Source organism: Microcaecilia unicolor, chromosome 2, assembly GCF_901765095.1.
Source record: "Microcaecilia unicolor chromosome 2, aMicUni1.1, whole genome shotgun sequence".
NCBI classification, from domain to species: domain Eukaryota; kingdom Metazoa; phylum Chordata; class Amphibia; order Gymnophiona; family Siphonopidae; genus Microcaecilia; species Microcaecilia unicolor.
This window is the reverse complement of record NC_044032.1, coordinates 21,565,080-21,585,211: the sequence shown is the minus strand read 5'-3', so window position 1 is coordinate 21,585,211 and position 20,132 is coordinate 21,565,080. Positions and strand designations below refer to the sequence as shown.

At 45.0% G+C, this 20,132-nt stretch overlaps 1 protein-coding gene across 2 annotated transcripts in view; it reads left to right on the top strand.

Annotated features, from left to right (window-relative positions):
• Positions 1 to 20,132, top strand: part of CNTFR (ciliary neurotrophic factor receptor) — a 901,912-nt gene that overhangs the window by 822,904 nt on the left and 58,876 nt on the right. For both annotated transcript variants that reach the window (XM_030192837.1, XM_030192836.1), the window contains exon 6: positions 5,992 to 6,155. In XM_030192837.1, coding sequence (XP_030048697.1) covers positions 5,992 to 6,155 — 164 coding nt within the window. The remainder of the gene's footprint in view (positions 1 to 5,991; positions 6,156 to 20,132) is intronic.

Here is a 20,132-nt window from a genome sequence, read left to right as displayed (position 1 = left end):
TTGACCATTGTGTGTTTTAAATTGTTATCTTGAAGTTCTGACAGTAAGGCTTCTTCACAGTGAGTGACCTGATCTTCCGTAATCTGTATTTAAAATGGCGCTGTCATAGGCCCCTCCCCCCAGTCCTGCCCCCAACTGCGATCTTCCTCCTCCTGAAGATCACGTTTTAAAAAAATTATTTTGGGCTTTGATTCCCACTGCAACTCCTGGGTGTCATTCTCTAGTCTAGCTATAACAGCTCAGACCCTTTCTGGTACCTTTCTTAGTGGGGCAGGGAGGGTGATGTTTATGAGGAGGGAGGGGGAGGATTTGTTGAACCTTGATCTGCATTATTTTCTCTTTGTGATTTATAAATGTCAGTTGTTAAATAATATTGTTCCTTGTTATACTTTAATAAAAAGATTTAAATATAAAATCATAAATGTTTGAGGCTTGTGTGGATGGGGACAGAGCTCGCGGGGATGGGGCTCTTTTTTGGGCTCTGATGATGTGGAGGTGGAATGCGTCAGGTATAGAGTTACCGGAAATGGTTTTCAAAGGTGATGATGTGGAGGAACTGAAAGAAATCTCTGTGAACCTGGAAGATGTACTGAGCCAAATTGACAAGTTAGAGTGATAAATCACCTGGGCCGGATGGTATACACTCCAGTGTACTGAAAGAACTCAAACATGAAATTGCTGATCTGCTTTTAGTGATCTGTAAACTGTTGTTAAAATTGTCCATAGTACCTGAAGATTGGAGGGTGGCCAATGTAATGGCAATTTTTAAAAAGGGTTCTAGGGGTGATCCAGGAAATTACAGACTGGTAAGCCTGATGTCAGTGCAGGGCAAAATAATGGAAACTATTATAAAGAATAAAATTAGGGAACACACAGACAAACGTGGTTTAACGGGACAGAGTCAGCATGGGTTCAACCAAAGGAAGTCTTGCCTCACCAATTTGCTTCATTTCTTTGAAGGCATGAGTAAACATTTGGATAAAGGTGAGTCGGTTGATGCAGTGCATCTAGATTTTCAGAAGGCTTTTGACAAAGTTCCTCATGAGAGACTCCTGAGAAAATTAAAAAGTCATGGGATAGGAGGCAATGGATTAGGAATTGGTTATTGGACAGAAAACAGAGGGTAGGGTTAAATGGCCATTTTTCTCAGTGGAGGAGGGTGAATAGTGGAGTGCCACAGGGATCTCTACTGGGACCGGTGCTATTTACCATATTTATAAATGATCTGGAAATCGGAACGACGAGTGATGTGATTAAGTTTGCAGATGACACAAAAATATTCAAAGTTCTCAAAGCACATGCAGATTGTGAAAAGTTGCAGGAAGCCCTCAGAAAACCGGAAGACTGGGCATCCAAATGGCAGATGAAATTTAATGTGGGAAATTCAAAGTGACGCACATCGGGAAGAATAATCCAAATCATAGTTACCCTGATGCTAGGGTCCACCTTGGGAGACAGCAGTCAAGAAAAAGATCTAGGTGTCGTTGTAGACAATATGCTGAAATCTTCTGCCCAGTGTGCGGCGGTGGCCAAAAAAGCAAAAAGGATGCTAGGAATCATTAGGAAAGGGATGCAAAATAACACAAAGAATATTACAATGCTTCTGTATCGCTCCATGGTGCAACCAGGGCCACCGAGAGACTGGGCCGGGCCCAGGACAAGGCCGCCCCCGGGCCCCTGGCCCCGCCCTCACTGTCACCCCCCCCCCAGGTTGTCACCGCCCCCCTGAGGGGGGCCCGGCGACACAGTCCTACCCGCCTCCGCCACCGGGCCAGGCCCCTTCCACCCGAACCCCCACCAGCAAAAGTGCTGTCTTCTGACTCCGGCGTGCGCAGCCCACACAGACACGCTCCTCTCTGCTGATCTTCGCTGTACGCTGCAGGGCTTCTGTGCGTCTGACATCCTGCATGTGCAGGACGTCAGACGCACAGAAGCCCTGCAGCGTACAGCGAAGATCAGCTGAGAGGAGTGCGTCTGTGTGGGCCGCGCACGCCGGAGACGAGTCAGAAGAAAGCACTTCTGCTGGCGGGGGTTCGGGTTGAAGGGGCCCGGTGGTGGTGGTGGGTGGGACTGCGGCGCAGGCCCCCTGGAATTTCGTCCCCCCTGTCCCCCCCTCTCGGCAGCCCTGGGTGCAACCTCAACTTGAGTATTGCATTCTGTTCTGATCACCATATCTGAAAAATTATATAACAGAATTGGAAATGATTCAGAGAACAGCGACCAAAATGATAAAGGGTATGAAACTCCTCCCATATGGGGAAAAGTTAAAAAGGGCTTCCGCGGTAATGGCCACGTGCTAATTGGGAAAATAGCGCGTGCCCATTGATGAAAAATATAGAAATGCAACCATTTTACTCCTGTGCTAAAAGTGGGTGCAGCACTTGGAAAACCCACATGGTAAACACAGCACCAGCCACGTTTTAGCACAGCTTAGTAAAAGGATCCGTAAATTAAACCATTGATCAAGTTATACTTTATAACAAGAGTACAGGAGGAATCAAAAACTTAAAAAAAACCCTGAGGAATTGTGCAAATATTGTACTGGAAATGCTTTTTTAAACCATGGTGTACAATATCCTTGTAAAAAGGGCCACAATAGAAATCGGAGGGTCTTTTTTTATTATCATTTACAAACTCTGAATTGCTTCTACCTTATTTTATACGAAATTCATAAAACGTTATTAAATTATCCTCACCCAATTCACGTCTAAGAAGGTGCAGTACAATTTAACAGCGACAACTTAAAAACTGCCGGTTTTGTTTGGGAAGTTTGGTTTCTGTAAGCAATGAAGATATATATATATATATATTTTTAAGTGTAAAAATAATTTGAAATAATGAATACACTTGAAAGTTTATAAAGATAATTTATTGGGGTAATAATTTTTTAGATAACAATAATAATCATGGCGATATTTATAAAGGATTCCTTTGCAGACATTAATCTACATATGTTAACAATAAAAAAGAAAGGCATTGCTATTTTTGAGCACGATGTAGCTGTCAATCAGTTTGATAAGACAGGAAAAATTTCCCTTTCAATTTCTTGCAGCTTCTTTTTTAACAGCAAAATGCACAACAGTGTAGGAAAACGCAGCTTAGTAAAAGGACCCTAAAGCACTCACCCTTGGATTCTACATAGAGGGGTCTGTTCACGCTTTCCAAAAATACTAGGACTAGGGGGCATGTGATGAAGCTACAATGTAGTAAATTTAAAACGAATCGGAGAAAATGTGTCTTCACTCAACATGTAATTAAACTCTGGAATTCGTTGCCAGAGAATGTGGTAAAGGCGGTTAGCTTAGCGGAGTTTAAAAAAGGTTTGGACGGCTTCCTAAAGGAAAAGTCCATAGACCGTTATTAAATGGACTTGTAAAATCCACTATTTCTGGGATAAGCAGTATAAGCAGTATAAAATGTTTTGAACATTTTGGGGGATCTTGCCAGGTATTTGTGACCTGGATTGGCCACTGTTGGAAACAGGATGCTGGGCTCGATGGACCTTTGGTCTTTCCCAGTATGGCAGTACTTATGTACTTATGTACCTGCTCTTCTGTAAACGGTGCGCACCCTTTATGGAACAGAACGTAACACTTTTTTTTTTACACACATTTTTGAGTACTGGTTATAGAATTCCCCCTTTACCCCCAGATTCTGTATAGCGCGCCTAGCATTCTGCGCCGAAATCCAAGTGTATTCTATAATAACACGTGTAACTTAATTGACTTAACAAGCCAATGAGTGTTTTTAACAGCACTTAACGAGCAATAATGAGTATACCATATCAAGCACTCCTCCGACATCCAACTGTTTGGTCACCCAGTCAAAATATTTCCCAGTGGAAATAGCTTGCACGGCGATAGCCTGCGCTGCCCGGTTACCGCTGGGTTAATGCAGGAGCCCTTATCGCCACCTCAGTGGGTGGCAGTAAGAGCTCCCTGCCACATGGCCACGCAGTAAGAGTTATCTCACTGCATGACCATTTTTTTGGGGGGGGCTTTTACCAGCTACAGAAAAAGAATGACCCTGTCGCGCAGGAAAAACGGCCCCCGCAGTTAGCGCAGGGCCCTTTTTTTCTCAGCTTGGTAAAAGGGACCCCACTGTGCACTGACTGGTTTACACAGTGTTAACAAAGGAGCGCTTAGTAACTTTGCACACACTAACGGGAACATTAACACATTTTCTGTGCTACAGAATACTGGAAACGCCCCTTCTTGATGCAGCGTTAGCTTTGGGCTTGCTATGCGTTAAAATCCATTAAGCCCAAAAGTTGACACTTTTTAGTAAAAGGGCCCCTAAATTATAAGCTTCAAATCTCCCAGAAACTTCTCTCATGATGAACACAGACAAGGTTTTGTAATGGAAGGCTTAAATGCTAATTGATATCTAAATCTGCACTCCCCAAGCTGCAAAGGCCTCAAATACAAATCAACTTACGCATCCAGTTTTTCCTACATAAGCACACAACTCTGGAACACATTACCAAAAGCCTTGAAAACAACGCACGACCACCTAAACTTCCGGAAATCACTAAAAACTAACCTATTCAAAAAGGCAAATCCCACCGATCCAACCTAAATGCCTGATCTCTGCGACACAACAAAATTAAAGTACGTAATGGGCATAACTCAACTCTTCCATTCTCCGATTCCCTAATTGTGACTGTGCCACGTGAACTTTATCCTACCACAGCATCACTTTGCATTTCTTCTCACCGGAGCCGGCAAACGCCCTCCGGTACTATGTAAGCCACATTGAGCCTACAGATATGCGGGAAAATGTGGGATACAAATGTAACAAATAAATAAATATACGTAGCTGGGAGAATCTTCATAATTATAATAAAATTCACATTTATTGGGCTTTCTGATACTGTACAAGCGTAGAAAAAAAAAGGATAAGAAAAGAATGAGATATAGAATAGTCCTTAAGAACAACCTTTCCAAAAGTTTGAACCAGTCTGTCCTACTTAAAATCGAAAAACAAAAGAGCAGATCGATAAGAGAGAAATATCAATTTATTATATGACAAAAATATTCCGAATCAGCCCGACACTGGCCGTGCTTCGCCCAGCAGGGCTACATCAGGGGCTACAAAACAAATGACATGACATTTAAAAACTTGTATGATCACAAACAAGATGTGTCTGAATACACGCAACCTGAAAACGATCTACGAATTAACCGACTTCCGCAAACTATTGAAGACTCATCTCTTTGAGAAAATTTATCGCAAGGATCAAAACACATGAAGTCCATGCACACTAGTAGAAATGCATCAATACACTCTCTTCTGAATTCTCTTCCCCATACTTTCACCACACTTAAAACTCCAGCCACAGATAAAATTGTTACACCCGAATGTTCTCTTGCTATTGTTCTATCGTCCTTTCATTTCCCCATTGTTACATTCCATTGTTCTATCCCCCAAATGATATTCTGACTTGACTTTGTCTTCCCATAACTCTTCACAATGTAACCCATAACCGTACTGTAACAAATTGTATTTCCATCATTCACAATGTATTGTAAGCCACACTGAGCCCGCAAATAGGTGGGAAAATGTGGGATACAAATGCAATAAATAAATATAAAATCACCCTCTCCAGCCCACTCCCCAGCCCCAGCCTACTCACGCACTGTTTGATAACATGATTATTCCAAAGCTCTGAAAACCGCAGCACAGTTCTCTCTGAGGGGCAGCGTCTCCAGATTGCTTGGTTTTGTGTACATGATGACAGGAACGGAGTTCATTCCTAATTGATATTTAATAGAAATAGAACTGCATTATCATTTTATATCTTTAGCAGTCCGTCTAACTGTAGCTCACCTACTTATTAGTTTCAGTGATTCTCCCAGCTGCAGTGGGTCCAGAACCAGGTTCGTCATGGCCTATAGCCATTAGCCAGTTCTTCTGTGTAGATGGCCTCCATGTCCAATGTTCATCCTCGAGGCATCTCTTGCTAATTAACTCATTGCTTCATTTTCACAGTGAAACCAGATCCTCCAGAGAACGTGGTAGCAAGGCCGGTGCCCAGCAACCCCCGTAGGCTGGAGGTCACGTGGCAGACCCCTTCCCTGTGGCCGGATCCAGATGGCTTCCCGCTCAAGTTCTTCCTGAGGTACCGCCCCCTCATCCTTGACCAATGGCAACACGTGAGTTGGTGTTTAGAATTCAGTGCAACATACATTTTTATTATAAGCATGACTCGTTAGTGTGATACAAAGCAGGGTGTGGTTTTATAAAGTGATTGACAAGTTTCTGTTTTGTCGGTGTCGTGTCATGCAGTTTAGCAACTGGGCGATCATGTGGCCTTCTTTATGAAATGGCCGAGAAAATGAAGAGCAAGCATTGGGATTTGACTGGTAGCATCATCTGACCCTGCATGATAATAACCTTTCCGTTTATGGTCAGTGGAAAATAGGATTGAGCAGTCAAAAATTGTTCGATTTGGGCCATTCCCCGTGTCGTTTATGACAATATTTCTCGTAAGTCTTTGCTTCAGATTTTCACAGTTATCATTCAATTCTGAATCACTCAACAGTTAATAAGGAGGAGGAAAAGACTTCAGATGTTCAGACGTGGTTTAGATTACCATAGACCTGAGTTTTACCATCACTAGTCATAAAATCAACCTCTGCTTTGAAATTTATTTATTCATTCAAAGGTATTCTCTTTTGTAACTTTCCCTTAATTATATCTTCAATCGACATCACTTCAATAATGTAATAATCTACAGTGGCAAATTAACTGTGATTCATTGTTCTATGGAGTTGATCCGTTTCACTTGCTTGTTTCTTCAGGAGCTGCCACATTGAAATCATTAAGCTGCCTTACATGTTGTGTTTAAAAGAAAAAAGAAAACAATTCTCTAGTTGAAACCTTATAATATAATCAGGAACTTAACTTAGGCACTTATAAAAACCTGGCTTACCATTAGCTGCCATGACATTGTCACAAACATAGGGAAGGTAAGCCCTTGGACCGCAGCTGGACTCTGACTACTGCAGAAAAGTCCCCTGTGCTGGCAGAAGGCAAGGTGATCCTTGGCAAGAACTAAGGCAGGACAGGGCAAGGCAAGACTAGACAGGACAGGGCTAGACTGAGCAAGGCAGGGCCAGACAAAGCAGGACTAGACAAGACTGGGCAAGGCAAGGCTAGACTAGGCAAGACACAAGGAACAAGGCATGACAGACAAGCCAAGGACCAGACCCAGATGAGGCAAGGAAAGCTAGAACTGGAACCCAGACAGGACAAGCCAAGATAAGGAACTAGGCTAAAACTGGGTCCAGACATGCAAGACAAGGGCAAGGCAAGAACTGGATATGGACGAGACTGGTCAAGACAACGAGCAAAACAGACAGGGTTGGAACTAGACACTAAAGACAAAACAAGGCCCAGAAAAAGGCAGGGCAAGACAAGACTGGCCAGGTCCATGTCAGGGCAAAGTCTGAAGACAAGGCAGGGCTGGAGCTAGGCAGTAACTTGGAGACAAGGCAGGGCTGGACCGTCAAGGCACCTATACGCAAGGCTGGAACATGACAAAGGAACTCGGTTCAATTCCCACTGCAGCTCCTTGTGACTCTGGGCAAGTCACTTAACCCTCCATTGCCCCAGGTACAAATAAGTACCTGTTTATACTATGTAAACCACTTGCAATGTACTTGCAAAAACCACAGAAAGGCAGTATATCAAGTCCCATTTCCCTATTTGAGATTCTACATGGAATGTTGCTACTATTTCAGATTCTATATGGAATGTTGCTATTTCAGATTCTTTTGAGATTCTACATGGAATGTTGCTAGTGGAGAAGTAGCCTAGTGGTTAGTGTAGCAAACTTTGATCCTGGGAAACTGGGTTCAATTCCCACTGCAGCTCCTTGTGACTCTGGGTAAGTCACTTAACCCTCCATTGCCCCTGGTACAAATAAGTACCTGTATATACTATTTAAACCACTTTGAATGTAGTTGCAAAAACCATACAAAGGTGGTATATCAAGTCCTATTCCCCCTCCCCTACCCCTGCAAAAGCTGGTGCTCAACTAATGGCAAAAACGAAAACCAGTTTCACACACCATCACAGATGTTCTAAATATGTCAATATATGTCTATAGAATCTGTTCATTCTGTTTATCATATAATAGCAAAGGACACATCTCTTGAAAACAATGCGGAAAGATATTTTGTAAATATAGGACAGCCCTCAGAATACGATGTCCCACATTGCGCAGCTAGCGCACTCAAGTGGTCATATTTTTCTCTTTCATCGGGCAACTCTCCCTTGCACACCACTTCCCAATGTGCTTGATTTTCAGGTGTTATTTGTATCAGTAACTGTGCAAAAACTCTTAAACATTCTGATATGCTCCTCAGCCTATTAATTAATGTCTTATAAGCATCAATCAAAAAAGATTTTCTAGAAATGTACTTATCTGGAGTCCATAAAAATGCCATGCTTGATTTTAACGGGCTTCCTTGACGAACACAGAGCACCCCTCCAACACCTAAGACTGTGGGACTGCCTCAGGGACTTGGGTGAGCTCAAATAAAGAAATTATGTTCAACTTTAAGTCCCAGCTTTGCGGTGGCTGTAGCCAGAAAGTTGCTAGGCTGTATAGAGAGAGGTGTAACCAGCAGAAGAAAGGAGGTGTTGATGCCCCTGTACAAGTCGTTGGTGAGGCCCCACCTGGAGTATTGTGTTCAGTTTTGGAGGCTAGGCTAACGGTGGTAATAGATTCCTGTGAGACTTTGGGTTCAGCTCCTTACGAAGCACCTAGCGAAACAGGAGCTCGCTGTTGGGCGTACCCAGCAATCACAGAATGCACTGCAGCTAAGTACCAGTCTTGTTAAATACTTTAACATAAAAATAAAAATAAATCAAATTGAGTTTTTTTTAGACTTTTTGACGATACTCTCGAAACGCATATATCTTCAAGAAAGAAACTTCTCTAATGTGCGTTGAGCGAATCGGACCACTAAGCTAAAAATTAGCAACAGGTACCGAGTGTCTGAAGTCTTTTCCTCAGTTTAAGAGAAATAAGGAGAGATATGCTTGCTTATAGTGTACTTGAAGATTTCCTTTATTTACGCAAGTACCAATTAATATATTTAATGAACACATCCAACTTTGGGCAATCTGTACAGAATCCCCTATTTTATTCATAGAGACCAAAGCAGCTGGGATGAATTGACCAATCAGGGTGCCCTTAATAGAATTGCGCTTAGTGCCGATTCCCTCGCCCTAACTTTGGGCATCAGACTTGCGCCTGCTGAAACCTCCTTTAAATGCTGGCGCCCAAGTTGAGTGCGATGACACAGTATCCTGCAACAACACGCAGAACTTTTCGGAATGTCCCTGACACGCCCACGGCCACACCCCCCATAAAGATCCAGGTTATGACTGAGAGAGAGAGGCTTCAGTTGGAGGTGGAAAATACTGTTCGGAGGAGGCGTGTGGTGTGTTGCTTTGATAAAACTGTTTAATACTTGTTGCCATTGCCTCACTTCAGGGCCCTTTTTATTAAAGTGCGGTAAAACCTGGGCTTGGCATGTTCTAAACGGCAACCAACAGGTCGGGGTTAGAACCTGCCCTCCCCCCTCTGTAGCCCAGTACAAAAGAGTTGGGGTGGACCAAAGAATCTCATCAGACGGGTTGAAGTAACTTTATTCAGCACCAGAAACGTAGGTGACCCGATAAGGGGCCGTGTTTCGACGGGATTACCGTCTGCTTCAGGGGTCAAATACCTGTGAGGAAGATCACAAAATATAGGTGCAGAGGTAGAGGAGAAAGATCTTGTAATATCGCTTCTCCGCAGCATCCGCTGAGTTCACGCTGCATCGCAGTGATATTATTACAAGACTTGTAAAAGAAGCCCGTTTCAGAGCAAATGAAACGGGCGCTAGCAAGGTTTTTGTCGCCAACACCCTCCTCCCTCCCTGGCCAACCCCTTCGTTGTTCTGGCATTGCTCCGCCCCCAACGTCATGATGTTAGACGCGAGGGCGGGGCCAGGAGCGATTTCCCACCCACCCCCGCCTCCCTGCCTCCCTCCCTGCCAACCCCTTCGTTGTTCTGCCATTGCTCCGCCCTCGAGGGCGGGGCCCGGAGCGATTTTGGTGGCTTCACCACCACGAACCTTCGAACCTTTTTGAAGGAAGTCAGGGCTTGGCTTCACTGACGTCAGTGTCCTCAGAACGTTGAGGGTGAGTTTTATTATAGTAGATCTTCTTCTCTAGCTCTCCAGTAGGGACAGACCCAGTACCTGTAAAATGAAACCAGTTTAGGTGTAAGCAGTATATAAATACTGAAATGAATGAATGAGATCTGGGTGGAAAAGACTTGCCGACAGTGTTCAGTTACAGGGACGTCTGGTTGGGAAAAAAAGGAAGGAACCAAACAGCTCAGGGGCCTGTCTCCCAGGCACACTGTTATTCCACACTTGAGAAACCCTAGTTCTGAAGCAGAAGCATGGGCGTAGTTTGACTGTTTCATTTGGGGGGGGGGGGGGGCAAAAACGGGGCGGAGCATATTAGCATATTCATTTGAATATATATATAGTCAAATGAATATGCTAATATGGAGGGAGGAAGGAAGGGAAAAAGAGCTGGCTTTTTTTGGGAATAACCATAATGAATATGTATGAGATATCAAGCCAGCTCTTTCACCCTTCTTTCCTCTCTCCCCTGTCCCCTCCATCAATCCCTGTTGTCCAACAATTTTTCTCTCTCCCCTGCCCCTCCTGTTTCTTTCCATCCCCTTCTCTTCCCCTCCCCATTCTATCCAGTGTCTACCTCCCCCTTCAAAGCATCTCCCAAGAACGACAACGTGGATGCAGCAGCAGCTCACACAGGTTTGCTGTGTTTGTGAACGGCGACGGCTGCGGGGAGTGGAAATGGCTTTTTTTTTTTTTGTTACATTTGTACCCCGCGCTTTCCCACTCATGGCAGGCTCAATGCGGCGGGCAATGGAGGGTTAAGTGACTTGCCCAGAGTCACAAGGAGCTGCCTGTGCCGGGAATCGAACTCAGTTCCTCAGTTCCCCAGGACCAAAGTCCACCACCCTAACCACTAGGCCACTCCTCCACTTCCTTACTTACAGACTGTTACAGTGGACTAGATAGGCCTGGCTCACTCCACTCCCGAAGCTGCAGCGGCAACGGGCGGGCGGGAAAGCAGCAAGCAAGCAGCTACGCTGAATTCCGTCCTTCGCTTCCTGAATCCTGCCCTCTCTCTGCGTCCCGCCTTCCTCTGATGTCATTTCCTTTGGGGCGGGCGGGACGCAGAGAGAGGGCAGGATTCAGGAAGCGAAGGACGGAGTTCAGCGTGGCTGCTTGCTTGCTGCTTTCCCACCCGCCCGTTCGCCACTGCGGGAAAGAACTCGTCTTCGCCATCTTCGTCGTTTGGCGGGGGCACTGCCCCCCCTCGCCCCCCCAGTCTACACCCATGAGCAGAAGGAATGCACCCCCCCCCACAATTCAAGGGTATTCTCTAAATATGTTTTGCTTACTATTTGAATAATTGCACTCTTGAACAGGAGAGCAAGTAATTCCACTTTGTATATTTTTTTACGCCTCAGTCAAAACGGAGCTGTCATCCCCTACTTTTAAAGAATCTACTTACGCCTTGGCTGTTCAGTCCAGCTTTTCCTCCTTGATTTCTTTCATTCTCTTCCTTTTATTTTCTCTCTTGTTTCTCTGTCGCTTTGCTTTTTTTCATATTGCTTCTCCTTTTCTCTCTGCCCTAATGCTCTCCCGAGCTTTTTATTGTAAAACCGCCCAGGTGCCACCGGCGATAGGCAGTATATCACATAGAAATAAAAGAAACTAATACACTTAGGAGATATACTTCGCTGTAAATGAGAGAAATGGAAGGAGTTGGTGGTTTACAGCCAGGGGTGTGCTGGTAAATTTTTAACAACAGGCTCTTTCTCCGGACGTAGCCAGCTCTGCAGTTGGAAAGGCCAGGTGTGGCCGGGGGGGGGGGGGGGGGGAGGAGAGCAAAACTTGCCTCTCTCTCCTCTCTCCCTTCGTGCGGGCACGCTAGGCATACCTTTGCTGGCAGCCAATAAATTGACTGCCACCACTCCCAACGTCTTGCTCTGAGCAGCATACTGGAACTTCTCTCACATGCTGGAGAAGTCCCAGCCTGCTGCCCAGAGCTGGAAACAAGGAGTGGGGAGCAGCAGTAGTCTATTTACTTGGCTGGCAGGGCTCAGCATCCCCACCAGCAAAGTAAAAAAGAATTCAGCAGGGGGCCGAAGCCCACATTTTGGGAGCCAGTTGTTAAAGTAGCCATGGAGGGTCCTACTTTAACAACCGGCTCCCAAAATTCTTAAAAACTTAACAACCGGCTCTTGCGAGCCTGTGAGAGCCTGCTCCAGCACACCACTGTTTACAGCTCAGAGCACTAGTACATTGGAGGTAGCTAATTCAGGAATCAGAAAATCTGGGAGTATCAGCATCAGACAGAGAAGAGACATCCCCCCCCCCAGCCCCCCACCCGACCATGAAACCAACAGGAGAAGAAAGCCAAAGGCTTTGAATTCCATGCTCTATTTTTGTCTTTCGCATTGCTTTTGGCCTGCTCTTAAGGGCCCTTTGACTAAAGGGTTGCCGTGTGTTAACTCGGAACTACCGCCGACCTGACATGGGTGCCAGCGGTAGTTCCGCCCCTAGCGTGCGCCATTTCTGGTACTAGAGGAAATATAAAGAAAATATTTCCGTAGGGGGTTACCCGACGGTAATCAGGCAGTGTCGCAAGCTGCCCGGTTATGGCTGGGTTAGCACAAGATCCCTTACCACCACCTTAACGGGTGGTGGTAAGTGCTCCTCGATGAAATGGCCGCACAGAAGTGCAAACTTACCACATAGCCGTTACTTTTTTCGGCCATTTTACACAATACTACTACTACTACTACTTGGCATTTCTATAGCGCTGCCAGGGTTACGCAGCGCAGTACAAGTTTAAACATGGGGAAGGACAGTCCCTGCTCAAGAGAGCTTACAATCTAAAGGTAAAAACTATGTAGTCAGTGTAGGACCCCTTTTGTCTAGTTTAGTAAAAAGACCCTTATCTTTCCTCCTTAACCAACCTGTCTTCTTCCCTCATTCTCTATCTCTGTGGATAACATTCTTACCCTCTCTGTCTCATCAGCTCATAACCTTGGGGTCATCTTCGACTCCTCCCTCTCGTTCTCTGCACATATTCAACAGACTGCTAAAACCTGTCGTTTCTTTCTCAATAATATCAGCAAAATTCGCCCTTTCCTTTCTGAGCACACTACCAGAACCCTCATCCACACTCTTATCACCTCTCGCTTAGACTATTGCAACTTGCTTCTCACAGATCTCCCACTAAGCCATCTCTCTCCCTGCACGACTAATATTCCGCCAGTGTTGTTATGCTCATATTAGCCCTCTCCTCAAGTCACTTCACTGGCTTCCTATCCGTTTCCGCATATAGTTCAAACTCCTCTTCTTGACTTATAAGTGCATTCACTCTGCAGCTCCTCAGTACCTCTCCACTCTCATCTCTCCCTACATTCCTCCCCGGGAACTCCGTTCACTGGGTAAATCTCTCTTATCTGCACCCTTCTCCTCCACCGCTAACTCCAGACTCTGTTCCTTTATCTTGCTGCACCATATGCCTGGAATAGACTTCCTGAGCCTGCACGTCAAGCTGCATCTCTGGCTGTCTTCAAATCTAGGCTAAAAGCCCCCCTTTTTGATGCTACTTTTAACTCGTAACCCTTACTCACTTGTTCAGTACCCACTGTTTAATCATTCCCACCTTAGTAATTCCTTTATCTCTTATTTGTCCTGCTTATCTGTCCTAATTAGATTGTAAGCTCTGTCGAGCAGGGACTGTCTTTTTATGTCCAGTGTACAGCACTGCGTACCTTTAGTAGCGCTATAGAAATGATACTTAGTAGTAGTAGTAGTGGTAAGGAACAGCATGTAATTTATTTGTGAAGAAGTTTCATTTTGAAATCCTCAAATGTTCAGCAGGTGCAAAGCCCACAGGCCCCACATTTTCCATTGGAGTTTTTGAAAAATCAGCTTATAGGTCCAGGGGGCAGGCTGCCCAATATCTGGAGCATTTGCTCCCATGAGGGTAATTTTATAAATCATTTTCATACCTCAAATGGTTCTTTAAAATTTGGTCATGCCTAAAACGGCACATATTTGTACCATAGGTTTGATCCTTCAGGAAAGCATTTAAAAAAATTTTGATTGACGAGAGAGATTTTTTTTAGTTTCCGAGGAACTTCCTCAGACTGTGGTTGACGAGAAAGATGCTTTTTTAGTTTTACTATATTAGATATGCATCTGTAATTAAAGTTTGAGATGTGCAATTGATGAGAAAGATGTTTTTATTTTGTAGTGTCGATGTATTAGATATGCAATTGTAAATTCTCCTGAAGGACTTATTGTTTGTAATCCGCTTAGAATCTCTTTTGAACTTATAGCACAGCATCAAGGGCAGAGTCATGATTTACATGTGTATTTTCCCTAATTCTATATAGGGTGCTAAAAATTGTGCATGCAAATTTGGACGCGTTTGCGAATCGCATAACGAGTCAATTAATGTTTTTAGGCTGCTTGTATCCCTCCCAAATTAGCGTATACCAGCCATCCACAATTTGGGAGGATAAAAGAAACCAAAGTTACGTGCATATGAGAAAGTATTTTTATTTGCTTACCAAGTACGGATACAATTAATAGTTTCTCATGAGAGATCAGTACAGTTAACTAAAGAGATATTCACTGTCTGCATCTCTGAACTACCATTCTAATTCTGCTGCTTATATCGTTTGTTTCAGACGATGATTTACAAGACTTTTTCTGCAAATCATTGTTCTCATAGATTATTATCTGGTTGCCAGCATCTGCTTTCCTAAATCTGTTTAAATCACATTCTCCCTTTTTGTTTACACTAGTTTCTTTTTCAAGCCTGCTTGCCCATAAATGTATCAGAATAGACCATAAATTCCAGAGATCATAAATTCCAGGGTCCTGCAGGCTCGTCAATCTCTGATAGATTCCAGAGTCATACAGACTTATCAATCTCTGGCCTTTTAACCCATTCCATAGTGCATGACTGTGCTCATAATTGGGCAATAACAATCAATTATTGTGTAAAACTATGCACAAATTCCAGAATAATTCAGGATGAACTGCCGGTAATAGTTTGCGAAGCACTTAAGTGCATCAGTGTATGACAGTTATTGACCTGGCACAAGTAGGCATGCCTAAATGTATGAGCATCAATACCAACTTACACTAGTGTTCTATAATGGAATTTTGGTGCCAAGATGCCTTTATACAATTAGCGCTTGAGATGCCAAGTTATAGGATTGACGCCTAATGGGGTGATTTTATAACAGGGTGCCTGGGTTAATATGGCACTTTTTTTTTTGTTTTGCTTACTTGCGAAAGCTACGTAGGCACCTGTGCTGATTTTACCACAAATCATTGCAAAAATTGAATTGAAGAAAACAGCAAGGCAGACGATCCGCAAACTCCAAGATGGAAAACAACGAAGCAGATCAGTAGAAAATGAAAATAGACTTTATTAGTAAAATAACATCTAGAGTATATTGCCCGACACAGGCCATGTTTCGCCCAGCAGGGCTGCGTCAGGGGCTATAAAAATCGAATACAACATACAGACAAGTCAGTAACAAACAAATAAATAAATATATAGATATATAAATATAACAATAGAAATAGAAGTAATAATAAAATGAAAACCAGCTGATTTTCATGTTGTTATTATTTCTATTGTTATATTTATATACTAGGAAAAAATGCCCGTTTCTGAGCGGAATGAAACGGGCGCTAGCAAGGGGCCCCCTCCCTCCGTCCCTCGAAGCTACTTGCCTTGTTCGCCCTCCCTCCGTCCCTCGAAGCTACTTGCCTTGTTCGCTGTGGGCCGTTTCGGCCCTCGAGTGTCAATAGCTCTGCCCTCGACGTCATGACGTTTTGACGCGAGGGCGGTGCAGACACTCCAGGGCACACCGGATATCTCGGGCGCCTCAACTTCCGTGAAGGCTTCAGAACGTTGGGGTTGCCTTTTATATATATAGATATTTATGTATCTATATATTTATTTGTTTGTTTGTTACTGACTTGTCTGTATGTTTTATTCGTGGTGACGGATGCTAGGCATATTCTATAAACCGTGCCTTATAGGTGAGGTTTATAGAATAGCGCTAAACATGGTTTTTTATTTATTTATTTATTTTTTGTTACATTTGTACCCCGCACTTTCCCACTCATGGCAGGCTCAATGCGGCGGGCAATGGAGGGTTAAGTGACTTGCCCACAGTCACAAGGAGCTGCCTGTGCCGGGAATCAAACTCAGTTCGCCAGGACCAAAGTCCACCACCCTAACCACTAGGCCACTCCTCCACTGTTGCTACTATTTGAAGTCGGCCCTTGCAGATCACCAATGTGGCCGCGCAGGCTTCTGCTTCTGTGAGTCTGACGTCCTGCACATACTGTACGTGCAGGACGTCAGACTCACAGAAACAGAAGCCTGCGCAGCCTTCTACATGGAATGTTGCTAGTGGAATAGCAACATTCCATGTAGAATCTCCAATAGTATCTATTTTATTTTTGTTACATTTGTACCCTGCGCTTTCCCACTCATGGCAGGCTCAATGCGGCTTACATGGGGCAATGGAGGGTTAAGTGACTTGCCCAGAGTCACAAGGAGCTGCCTGTGCCGGGAATAGAACTCAGTTCCTCAGTTCCCCAGGACCAAAGTCCACCACCCTAACCACTAGGCCACTCCTCCACTCTTTTGGTTCTTTTGGTGTCGCCAATTTTTTAGGTACCATACATTGAATCTGACAAATCAAACTCTGATATACATATAAAGTATCACGTACCATGTAAGATGAGTTTATCTGGTCGGGCAGACTGGATGGATCGTTCAGGTCTTTATCTGCCATAATTTACTCACGTTACTATGGTCCTTTCTCGGTACATGCACATCTACATGCACACAAAGTTTAAATTAGGCATTTTTATAGGATTGTTTAATTTTAATATCAAAATCTTGGGGGAGGGGGTGCAGAGGAGGAGATTGTCAGGCTAGGGAGGGTGGGGTTTATAAGGCTGAAGGTTCGCCTAAGGTGTCCTGTACCCTTGCACAGGTCCTGGTTGGACTCCATTTTCCTTTGAAATGTGCATGGGGTTAATTTATGAGGAATTCAATCTCCAGTCTTTGGTGAGATTCTGGAGCGATCCCGTAGACTGTTAGGATATGTGTAAAACCAGTGGTTGTCTTGCTTGCCCTTTCAGGTTTTCTCTCTGTCCTGCTACCTGTCTTCCTCTGTCTTGATCTTTTTCCTCCTCTGACCCTCCCTGTTCCTTATCTCTGCCTCTCTCAAACATCCACCACAGAGCAGGACAGCCGGCAGAATCTGGGAGGGATTAGTTAGGGATAGGTACAGTGGAAGTTGACCTATATGATGAAAGCTTTGATAAATGCAATATAAGTGCTAAGTTAGGCACAAGCAAACTAGGCATGTGGCAGAAGGCTCTTCATTATGTGCCTTAATCCACTCCTGGTTTTACTACTCGTTCCTCTAAAATACCACCATCCAGTCTACTCTTAACCCCACTTCTGGGCAGACTTCTATAGTCTAAGCCCTGATCACGGCTAGACAGATTCAGCTTCAGTACGTGGAGAACAAGGCCAGTGCTGGGCAGACTTCTACCATCCGTGCCCTGAAAATGGCAAGGTGGAGAGGGTGACGGGGCCTCGGGGCGAGGTCAGAGGAAACAATGTTTGTTCTGGCTTCTGACTCTGCCTTGTGGTTCTGTCTGTGACCTGATATGCTTGCTCAACCCTATGACCTCTTGTGTTGTTATTCCCTCTGATTTGCCTGCTGAAAATGGCAAGGACAAATCAAGATCAAGTATACACCAGAAGGATGCTAGGCTGCACAGAGAGGGGCATAACCATCAGAAGAAAGGAGGTGTTGATGCCCCTCTACAAGTCATTGGTGAGGCCCCACATGGAGTATTGTGTTCAGTTTTGGAGGCCGTATGTTGCTAAAGATGTAAAAAGACTGGAAGCGGTGCAAAGAAAAGCTACAAAAATGGTATGGGATTTGCGTTGCAAACCGTACGAGGAGAGACTTGCTGACCTGAACATGTGTACCTTGGAGGAAAGGAGAAACAGGGGTGACATGATACAGACGTTCAAATATTTGAGAGGTATTAATCCGTAAACAAACCTTTTTCGGAGATGGGAAGGTGGTAGAACTAGAGGACATGAATTGAGGTTGAAGGGGGGCAGACTCAGGAGTAATGTCAGGAAGTATTTTTTCACGGAGAGGGTGGTGGATATGTGGAATGCCCTCCCGCGGGAGGTGGTGGAGATGAAAATGGTAATGGAATTCAAACATGCGTGGGATAAGCACAAAGGAATCCTGTTTAGAAGGAATGGATCCACGGAATTTTAGCGGAGATTGGGTGGTGACGCCGGTATTTGGAGAGTAAAACTGGTGCAGGGCGGACTTCTACGGTCTGTGCCCTGATCGTGACTGAATAGATATGGATGTGCTGGAGTGTAAATTTTATGGGGCTTCGACGTTAGCTTCAAAAAGTTTAGTAAATTCTGCTCAGAAGGAATGGATCCTAAGGAGCTTAGATGAGATTGGGTGGCAAAGCCGGTGGCGGAAGACGGAGATGGTGCTGGGCAGACTTATACGGTCTGTGCCAGAGCCGATGGTGGGAGGCGGGACTGGTGGTTTGGAGGCGGGGATAGTGCTGGGCAGACTTATACGGTCTGTGTCCGGAAACAGGTACAAATCAAGGTAAGGTATACACAAAAAGTAGCACATGTGAGTTTATCTTGTTGGGCAGACTGGATGGACCGTGCAGGTCTTTTTCTGCCGTCATCTACTATGTAGTACAGGAACAGTGCTGGGCAGGCTTTTACGGTCTGTGCCCTGAGAAAGGCAAGGACAAATCAAACTCAGTTATATAAAGTATCGCATACCATGTAAAATGAGTTTATCTTGTTGGGCAGACTTTACGGACCATACGGGTCTTTATCTGTCATCATTTACTGTTACCATGTTACTATGTAGTATCATATCATACCTTATGCTATGAGTTTATCTTGTTGGGCAGACTGGATGGACGATAAAGGTCTTTATCTGCCGTCATCTACTATGTTATGTTATGTTACTATGTAGGAGGATGGGCAGAGCAGCAGTACTGCTTGGCTTCTCCTGATCCTGATACCAGAATCCAGCATGACCATTTCACAAACGGCAAAGTTCTACATATAATTTATGACCTCACTTCTTGGCGACTCCAGTGGTTCCGATGGTGTTTCAGTGCCCTAAGCAATGCACTTAAATTGCCTCAGGCCCAATGTAATGCTAATCTGGCTTGGGCTAAATTCACCGGTGCGCTGTGGTTTTAAACAGCCTTGGAAAGAGTTTTACAGGCAGTGGCGTAGCTACGTGGGGCCACGGGGGCCTGGGCCCCCGTAGATTTGGCCCTGGACCCCCTGCCGACGACCCTCTCGACCCCCCCTCCCGCCGCCAACCCGCCGTCACCTACCTTTGCTGGCCCGCCGCCAACCCGCCATCGCCGTCACCTACCTTTGCTGACGAGGGACCCCAACCCCCGCCAGCCGAGGTCCTCTTCTTCTGGCACAACGTGCAGGATGTCAGACTCAGAAACAGAACGAAGCCTTGCGCTGGAAGAAGAGGACCTCGGTTGGCGGGGATTGGGGTCCCCCGCCAGCAAAGGTAGGTGATGGCGGCAGCGGGGGAGGGCTGGCGGCGGGCGGGAGGGAGGGGTCAAAGTTGGTGGTGGCGGCTGGCAATGGCGGGGGGGGGGGGGGGGTCGGTGGCACCGGAAGGGTAGCTAAAATGTGCCCCCTCACCTCGGGCTGTGGACCCCCCTCCCGCCGAAGTCTGGCTACGCCCCTGTTTACAAGCATAAAGCGCTCAGAGAACTGCACTCCTTTCCTACACCTTTTACTTTCTCTCTTTCTTTCAATTTAGCTCATGGTGAGTTACGTTGCATGCCGTACCTTACAGATGCTTGCAAACCACTTTTTATTTCTTGCCCCGCTCCCCTATCTCTGGTTCTCCTCAGAGC